We start from the raw sequence: 9,436 nt of genomic DNA, 5'->3' as shown, positions 1-9,436 counted from the left end.
TGGCAACGACTCTTTGCAAACCAAGCAAGCCTCGGGGAGCCAGTTTGCACCCCAAAGCCCACAGGTCCCGAATGCAGGCTGGATTTGCAGAGGAGCCTGCTCCCCCTCCAGCACCTGCTCCTCAGGCAAGTGGCCAAGTGCTGCTGTGCGGGTCCCTGAACTCTGCCTCCGCCCCGATTTCCATGCATTTAAACGGGGCTGCTCTGCAAGCTGGCACGCGGCCGGAGGGATTTCTATTCCTCTCCTCCAGCCTCCTCGAGGCTTTCCCCTCCTCCCCTGATCTGCCTCTGCCTGGTGGTCCCCCTTCCGCCTTAGGAAGTGATCGTTATTATGGCAGGGCCGAGAAAGGAAGGACACAGACACCTCCGGAATGCAGAGAGCGTTTCCTGGAGCTCCCCTAAAAAAAAAAACTAAAACCCTTAGCCCTTTGTGCCTGTTGATGTGCGTGAGGGGCTGCCAGCTCTGAGCCCTGCGCTGCTGGCTCTGCCCCATCGGGGACGGCTGGAGCGGAGACCCTCTGACCTTTCCTTGCAGAAATTAAATATCTCTTCCTGATACATTTAATAGGGCTTGGTGCTCTGCTCTGTTCCAGTGCTGTAACTTCTCTGAAAGCAAAGTCCCACTCATATAATCAAGTCTACTATTGCCTTTAAAAATTCCCTGTTAATTGGGAGGGACTTGCGGCTTGGGCAAGCAGGAGTGTGCAAAACACGAGGTCTTTGTTCCTACCGGTTTAAATTCTGCTTTCCCATCATGTCCATGGCACCCTCTCCGTGCGGTGTGCGACCCACCGCTCCTAAAGCAGGAATTTGTTTTCCTTTATCTCTTCCCAGGAGCTCAGGGATTTTCAATGGCATTCCCGCTGCAATGCAGGGAACGTCCAGGGAAGGGAAGGATGGATTTAAGGAACTTCAACCTAATTCGCTTTTGCAAAGATTGCGTGGGAGGCGCTTGGCGGCATTGAAAGCTGCTTTTATCATCACCACCAGCAGCTCGAACGAAATGGCCAAGGCTGGACTTACATGTGGTGGAGCGTGCACCAGCCGCAGTGGGGGTCTCCCGAGCTCAGGCACTCCCCGCAGGTCGTGTACTGCTCGCAGGACTCCACGGGCACCCGGGACACCTGCGAAGGAAGCAAACACATGGGCTCAGTGCTCCTCTCCGCACAGCAGGCAAGCGAAATGAGAGCAGCTCCAGGTCCTGCTTCGCCAGTTTGATTCGAGTAACACAACAGCAATTCACAAATGAATTTGTTTCAATATCCCTGCAGAAGCCAGCCAAGAAGAGGAAATATTGGGGACCGAGTCATGAAGTCACTCCGTCCCTTGGGTGCTGCCACACCATGAATCACGGGCAGCCCAGAGCCCGGCTGGCCTCCCGGCGCCAGCTCACCAGAAACCCTCCTGATCTCCCTGCCCAGAGACGCTCCCGGGGCGAAAGCTGCGTCCTCTCCTCCCTGATTTACAGTTTGCTATCTTACACTTGCCGCAGGGGAAGCTGCTTCAGGGAGGAAAGCTGGCAGGGAATAAAATTCATTGGGATTTTGCAGGTTGGCAGCTTATTTAGCCTACACGTGTATTTCACTACTTGCTCCTCCTCTGCTACCCTGAGCCCTTCCAGCACCAGCATGGACTTGGCCGCCCCAGGCACGACCCCCGCATGGGCCACCCGTCTCTCCCAAGCAAGAGATGCCAGAGCAGAAGAGAGAGGGAAGCGCACGAGGGAACACCAACACAGATGGCTGCTGCAAACCCCCTCTCGCACTTATCGCACACACGAAAGGTCCCTGTGCGAAGCTGAGGTGTAGCACAGTCCTGACCCGTTTATCAGCACTGAAAACCCCAAAGGCTCCAAAATGACACAAAGCTTTATCCACGGGTCGTTGGCTTGACTCCAGTGAAGAAATTCCACTTTAACCTTTCCAACCCGTCCCTTGCCACCTCCGGCGGGCATGGTACGTTTGCATCGCTTGTCCTGACGCTGCAGCATGGTGCTCCTGCAATGGCCCTGCTGGTGCCAGTCCCTCTTCAATGCATTTACACTTCTATTATCAAATATTGTAAATAATTATTGCTGTCCCCAGCACAGCCGCCCTGCAGCGCAGGCCGCTCCCCTCGGGCCCCGGGAGTGATGCCTGCAACTGGCTGAAAATTAAAACAACTGTCGGCATTGCACTCGCTCTGTCCTTCAAAAACAGCGCCCGGCTCCCAGCAGCTGGGGCGCGCGGGGTGAAAGGAGCAGTGTCTCGCCAAACAACGGCCACTTTCACGCCAAGTGCTGTTGACACAGTGAGAACCCAGTTCCTCTCTAAACACGACACCAATAGGGCTGCTATTCTTCTTGTTTCCTCAGCCCTACTTAACAGCTTTTCCTAAAACAAAAATTACGCGTGGATGTGCAGGGCTGGGTATTTTTTTTTGATGAGATGAAGTCCGTGGGATGGGCACAGGGCTCCGCTTGGGGTATGCTAAGAGCAAAGCAGCCCTGGAGCTGGAATAGCGGGGCAGGGACCGAAGGGGTGCGAGAGGCAGAGCCAGGTACTCCAGGCATGCATTTAGCCTGTGATGGCTGTAAAGAGCTTCAGGAATGGAAAAGAGAAATGCAGGGTGACGGAATAGCACAGAGGTGTAAAGAAAGGGCTTGGGTTTGATTCTTGGCTGCAAAAGGCATCCGGGGTGCCCTCCTGGGGTCTCGTCTGCGCCTCGGGTGGCTGCACGCGACACACTTTTACCTGCTTTGCTTTTTCCCTCTCAGGACCTCACAGCACTTTACAGACAACACGGTGGTGAGGGAGCAAGCCCTCCAGCCCGGCGGCAGGCACAGCCTCCCCGGGGCGGCCGACCCAGGGTTTGGACGCGGATCTGCAGCCATGCCCCTGCAGCCATGCCCACACCCACCCCACGGCCGGCGATGATCCAAAATTTCCCAGCGCAGACCAGAGATGCAGACATCGCACTGCTCCTGGATGGGAACCTAGGAGCAAACGTATGTTTTTCAAACCAAACAAGCAGCCCATGGAGCTGCGGTGGCTCTGAGCAGCCCCCGTGGGAGTCACCAGCCGCCACAGGATGCAGCGAAGGGAGCTCACTGGGTTTCCCCTAAAATCTGCCCAGCAGGTTGAGCCGTGTTGGTGGGATGGCTCTCACTCACCCTGGAGGTCAGGACAGCCCCCAAATCATCAGGCACTGCAGATCCCCCATCTCTTACCCACAATGTAAGGCTTGACAGGATCTGTCCCTGTAATTTATATGCAGCTCAGGGCTTGTTTTATGTTTGTGAAGAGCTAGATGCTCTCGCAGTGCTCTATAAATAACGGAGGATTTGAATTATATGAATAACAGTTCGTTACAGATGATTTTGTGTTAGGCATTCGGGTTCTTTTTCTGCTCAGAAGCTGTGGCTTCTGCACATGATAATTCTTTAAAAATTACACAGAAATTTTGAACGATGCCTAGAGTTGCAGGTTTCTAGCCCAAATGGGACCATTTGATCCTTTCTTTGTAATGCCTGCAAATGCAGGGCAGATAACTTTACCCGTTCTCCTCTTTGCGGCATTCAGCGTTGGGTGACCGAAGCAGACCTGGCAGAGGCACGTGGGTGGGGTGGCACTGGCTGAGCTGGGGTACCTGGTCCGACCAAGGACATTGGGTGCCTCTGGGTCAGCACTTCTGTAGCCCTCACCGCTCGGATACACCCCGTGGCCGCAGGTTTCTGGTCCCTGGCTGGAGGAAGGTCTAAGACTTCGGGGAAGAATAAACCATCTGCTTTTCTTCAATACTTATGCCCGTGACTTTGAAATTCACCCTTCATAAAAATTAATGCCAGAAAACCTGCATTGCTTCCATACCCAAGTAAATGTTTAAATGAAGAAGTTCAAAAAGATTATGAACAGAAAGCATTTAAATATTTGCACGCATGAAAAAGGTTGGGGGGTTTTGCAGTACTTGCCCAGCTCTCACTAACGCATAATTGACCATCCTTACCATCCACGACCCAAATATCGAAAATATTCTGACCCTCTAAAGAATACGTTTCATTTTAATGGAAAAACAAGAGCAATACCGTTAAGAATAGGATTTATCCATCTATTATCCCATACCTATCATGAACACAGAAGACTGAAAGCTATATTTCCTTCAGAGACAGTACAGAAATAAAGTTCAGATGTCCTTACTCTTCCTGACGGCAGGCTGGAAACACTCTCTTGGCTTTAAGTATTTTTAAACTGTTCTCTGCTAGCCTAATTATCATTACGAGACCAAAGCATTTGTGCGTGTGAACCGCTGTGCTGGGGAAAGAAGAGAAGACAAGGAACACCAATGTCTGCAGGTGGAAGGAAAACAAGGATTGGGGCGAGGGACAGCGGACTCCCAAGTCCAAGAACCTCCCCCCATGCCCCCTTCAGCCACGGACTGCCATCAAGAAAAGAAAAAAGAGAGGGGGGGTGCAAAGCAGCAGCTGAATAGGAAGGAAATAGTAAGAAAATGAGACAGAAAAGCACTGAAAGGAAAACCAGAAGGGAAAATAAAAGAGAAGAGAGCAGAGGGATCGCTGATAGTCGCTGGTACGGCAGCGGCCATCGCTGTCACAAGCACAGCCACCCGCATATCTCCGGCCGTCAAGCATCACAGCAGCACGCTGACCTTCCTGACGATGGGAGCGGATCCTGCTCGGCCTCGAAGGAGGCGTCCGGCGAGCCCCTCCTCGCGAGTCCCTGCCTGCACACCCTCCCACTGCCCGCGCCGGCAGCGCAGCTCTGCAGCAACGGGAGAACGAGGCTTCAGAGGATCAGTCTCGGCAGATTTTATGGCCACAGGTGGCTCAAGCGAGGAATGAAATGCTTCTGCCAGTAACCAGATACAGCAGAACCAACGAAGTCTGGAGCGGTTTGTTGCCCGCAGCCGCGAGGCGGCTGATTGCCTGGCAGCTGCCCACGGCAAGGCAGTGGAGAGGGCAGCGAGGGAGAAAGGAGAGATCAGCGCAGCTCGGCCGCAACGGGAGAACGAGGCTTCAGAGGATCAGTCTCGGCAGATTTTATGGCCACAGGTGGCTCAAGCGAGGAATGAAATGCTTCTGCCAGTAACCAGATACAGCAGAACCAACGAAGTCTGGAGCGGTTTGTTGCCCGCAGCCGCGAGGCGGCTGATTGCCTGGCAGCTGCCCACGGCAAGGCAGTGGAGAGGGCAGCGAGGGAGAAAGGAGAGATCCTGCCCGCAAGCTGTGCCGCGCCGGCTCTGCGGGCCCACAGCTTTCCAAAGGCAGAGAGCAGGAAAGGAGTGGGTGCCGTCATCAGGCACCCGCTCAGTAACCCCAAATCGTGGCCACCGCTGGGTCCTGCCTGCCCAGCCCTGCTCCGATGGTCACAGGCACTCGTGGCATCCCCATTCCGGCATCCCGATCCCAGTGGGCACCAGCACCTCGCAGCTATGCATAACCAATGTGACTCCCATCTGTCACAGCCTGGTCTATTTGCTCTCTCATCCTCACCAGCCCCTGGGGCAGCTCTGTGTGCAGCAGAATGGTTTATTTGGAAAGGCCTCCGGTTTTCAGTATTTAGTTTTTAAATGCAAATACTTCTCTTTGTTTACATTAGAGAAGATAGGTCAGAGGAATGCTCCTGGCACTCAGAGCAAACATCTGAGAAGGTCTATCACCACTTCGGGAGTGTATTCCCCACCCCAGACCAGACCCCGAGAAAGCTGTTGCCTGAACTGATGAACTTATCCGCAGAGCAGGAGCACGAGGTCCTGCGGCACCCAGAGAGCAGAGCCCCTGACTTCAGCCCCCATCCTGGAGCGCTCGCAGACCTCACAGCAAAGCTTGAGCTTTCAAAAGCGGATGCCAATTTTGGATGCCTCGAGATTTCTGCTCCAGCTCCCAGAAACATGAGGCAAGAAGTCCTGATGTCAAGCAGAGGCACGCAGGAATTTTCCAAATGCAGCCTCAAATCCTGCACCTCCTTGCCTGCAAGGTGGACTGCTGCTCCCCTGCAGAGCCCGGAGACACCCGTGAGGCCATACCTCTGCTGAAGCAGGCAGCAAGGCATTTCGGGGATAAGAAAAGGTGGCAGGCACTCCACATCAGTGTGGTCACAGCGAATGCAAAACGATGAAGCAATTCAGCAGCACTGAGGAGCATCTGCATGAAGGGCAACAGCCAAGAAAGCAACACTCCTGGGGAATTTCCTTACTTCTGAGGGCAGAGCCCTCCTCCCTCCAGCCCAATTGCTACCTCTGTTCCTTCTGTCCATGCCAAAACTCTGCTGCTGAGTTTTTCAGGTCCCTATTTATGAACATGCTTCTCAATAATTAAATGATAAAGTCTCATTACCGCTTTCCTTGACTGCCTGACCCGCAACATCAGCAAAACAACCCCAAACAAAAAACAATACAGACTCTCCAAAACACATGAACTCAAACTCTGCCAGCCCCCAGAGAAACTAAAATAAGCACGAGAATCCAGTTCCAAATAAATAAATACATAAAATAAACAAACAAAGCAAAGTTTCCATAGCTTATGCCTGCTACCAGCACAGGCCTCTGACCTCCCTGGCTGGAGACAGCCCCCAGGGCGTCCCACTGCCACGGCACGCTGCCTGCAGACCCCTCAGGGTGCTGGAGTTCAAACAGAAAATCTATTTTTAATGACTTTGGGTAGTGTAGTAGAGATGCCAACTAGTTCAATGTAATTAAAGCTATCTATCACTCAGTGAGCAGGAGCCCAAAGTTGATGAACTTTCCAATGAGATTTTATTCTTCCCTTCATTCATGAAAAAACACCACTTTGTGCTGCTGCAGGAGACACGAAAAAGTGTGGGAAGGAGCAAGGAGGACTCATCAGTTCCAGCCGTTAATGTGTCAGGGTGACAGAGCTGGGGAAAATAAAGTCAAACTTTCTCAGAGGCTTGTAAAAAGTTTGACAGACTCTTCTTCTCGCTGTTTCTCCTCCCTGCACCTTCATGCAGAACTGTTCAAATCTGCAGTCCTCCTGTGATACCATTTCTGCCAAGGAAAAAACCAGCGTGCAGGGCTGCGGAGCACTTGTTGCTTTGCTGAGCAAGACCTGTGGGTCCAATCCGCCCCAAGCTGTATGAAAAGTTCTACCTGGAAACGATTTACTCTCGACTCGAGCAGAGCTGGTGAAGATCTCGGACACGCTAAGACTGATGCCAGCAGCGAGCATGGAAGACCCAGCAGCGAGTGGGATGCAGCCAGTGCATCGCATAGGGGAGCAGCCAGGACACAGGGAAGAAGGCAAAGGGGGAGCGTTTTAACTGAAAAGCGTTGAGGAGCATCCCCAAAGTGCTGCCGAGCCGCCAAAGGCAGGAATACCTGCTCCATCAGGGACTAAGCCATTAGTCCCTGTAATAGATGAAGGCACACACCCAGGCAAGGAGCAGATGAGGGGGAGTTCTGACAGGTACAGCAGCTACTGGAGGACCTGGCTCTCCTCTCCCGTGCCGCTCAGCAGAGAGAGGATTATCAGAGCTACCGAAGGGCTGTCAGAACCAAATCAACGCCTGTAACTTTTGGCAGAAAAGCAGTGAGTGGGAGAGGACACAGAGGCAACGTTTCCATGACTACAAAGGGATTATTTAATTACAGCGCTGCAGATGCATGCGGAGAAAGTCCCTTAAACTCTGATCCAAGCAACCTTTTCAATGAGTTTGGCTTTACTGCTATAAGAACCTCATTAGCATCTTACGAGGACAAGCTGTGTTTGAGCACAGGAGACCGGATAGCTTTCTTAGCAAGTAATCAGACGTTCTCCAAGCGTACCTGTCTCCTTGGCTCCCAGCTGCCCTCCACGTACAGCACTAGGCTCCTGAAGGAGATGATGAAAGTAAGGGCAGCCTCCTCTAGGAAGCAAGAAAGAGTGAAAAAACAGCGAATGCCCCACAGTAAGGCTTAATCAAGCTGTAAAATCGTCCTCAAGCCACAGTTTCCTCCATCCAACCCAGCAGCAGCTGGCAGGACTCGGGCTCAGAGCAGACTTGTGTTCTGGCACAGGGGCTCCTGCAGACAAATGCTTTCCCGTGGTTTACCACGACTCGAGTTAATCATTCCATCAGTATGAAACATCTGAGTGAGATTTGTTGGAATAACAAAGCGTCCAGCAGAGATCCCATCCCTGCTCCCAGGAGCAGCACGGTGTCATGTAAACCTGGAGAAGGAGAAATGGGTTTTCATCTCAAACACGGGCCGCCCGTGACCATTCACCGAATGGTTGGTCTGTTCAACCTGGCAGCTCCTCCTCTGCCCTCGGCAGGCAACGCTGCCGCATGCTTGCTGCACAGCGGACTCATGCAGGGGCAGGGTACCACCCGCCTGGCACAGGCACTGACCGTGCCCCCTCCCAGATTGGGTGTCCCTGTCCCTCGCCCTCCCTCGGATCCCAGCTGTGCATCGTAGTGCAACCCTCAAGGGTGTGCGTAGGGTTTGGGATCCCATGCTGCTGTTCACATGCCCACCCCAGGCTCAGAGTTAGCCCCCGGCACGCCAGCATACGTGTGACAGCCACCGCTCCAAAGTGGTTTGGCAGCATCAGCTCTCCCTCCCGCTTTGCATGGACCATCTGCATCTGGGAAGCGAGGGGTGGGGGACGCATGGCCACCTCTATCAGCTACGCGTGTCCGCTGTTACCGGAGAGCAGGCCAGCAGGAAAACCTTGTGCACGTACAAGATCAGGAAGCGATCCTTTCATCTCCAGCGTAGAAATAAAAACACTGGTTGAAGTATTTACACAGGCTTCTGGAATCAGCAAATGCAGCAAAATTTATGGATGGAATAATTAGGTCAAACCTGACCACAGAGGCAGAGCCACATGCCCGCCACGCTCACGCCTGCCCAGCTCCCCCGTGCTGCTCCTGCCCCGCACGGGGCTGGCTGGGGAGCCCGGTGCCCCCCTACACCCGCGGCGTGCACCGCAGCTGGGGAGCACAGGATCCTCAGCAGTGTCTGTCTCATTTGGGACACTAAGCTGCTCTGTCCTCCCCACAGAACCAACCCACAGAAACTCTACTGTCTTGACAAGAAAAGGGGGTAATGTGATAGATGTTTACACACACTAATAACAAGGAATGAGATGCTAAAGGTCTCCACCACAAAAACGAGGTTATGCTGCAATACATCCACACGTTTCCTTCCCTAGAAAACCACCAGGCCTCAAGGGAGCTGCATTTTTGTTCTTGACTGAAAAAAAAGTTCAAATGAGCTTCTGGAAATCAGGCTTTTTCCAGACGTGCTGCCCAGCACTGCCACTGAGCAGCTCCGTCCGGGCGGGAGATCCTCCGCAGCCGCTCTGTGTGCTGCTGGCAGCGGCCAGGGTGACACAACCTCCCCGCTGCCCGTGGGAGGTTCCTCTGGGCTTGCTCCGGATTTCAGGACGAGGGGCTGATGTGCCCAGAGCAGCCGCGTGGCACACCCGCGCGTCCCTG

The 9,436-nt window shown here is 53.4% G+C and overlaps 1 protein-coding gene across 1 annotated transcript in view; it reads right to left on the bottom strand.

Annotated features, from left to right (window-relative positions):
- The window catches only part of PLXNA2 (plexin A2), a 151,370-nt gene that overhangs the window by 67,834 nt on the left and 74,100 nt on the right, over positions 1 to 9,436 (bottom strand). The window contains 1 exon segment of the mRNA XM_009331952.1: positions 1,023 to 1,123. Coding sequence (XP_009330227.1) covers positions 1,023 to 1,123 — 101 coding nt within the window.

The sequence above is a fragment of the Pygoscelis adeliae genome, unplaced genomic scaffold (assembly GCF_000699105.1).
Source record: "Pygoscelis adeliae isolate BGI_AS28 unplaced genomic scaffold, ASM69910v1 Scaffold189, whole genome shotgun sequence".
NCBI classification, from domain to species: domain Eukaryota; kingdom Metazoa; phylum Chordata; class Aves; order Sphenisciformes; family Spheniscidae; genus Pygoscelis; species Pygoscelis adeliae.
This window is presented reverse-complemented; position numbering and strand designations above follow the sequence as displayed.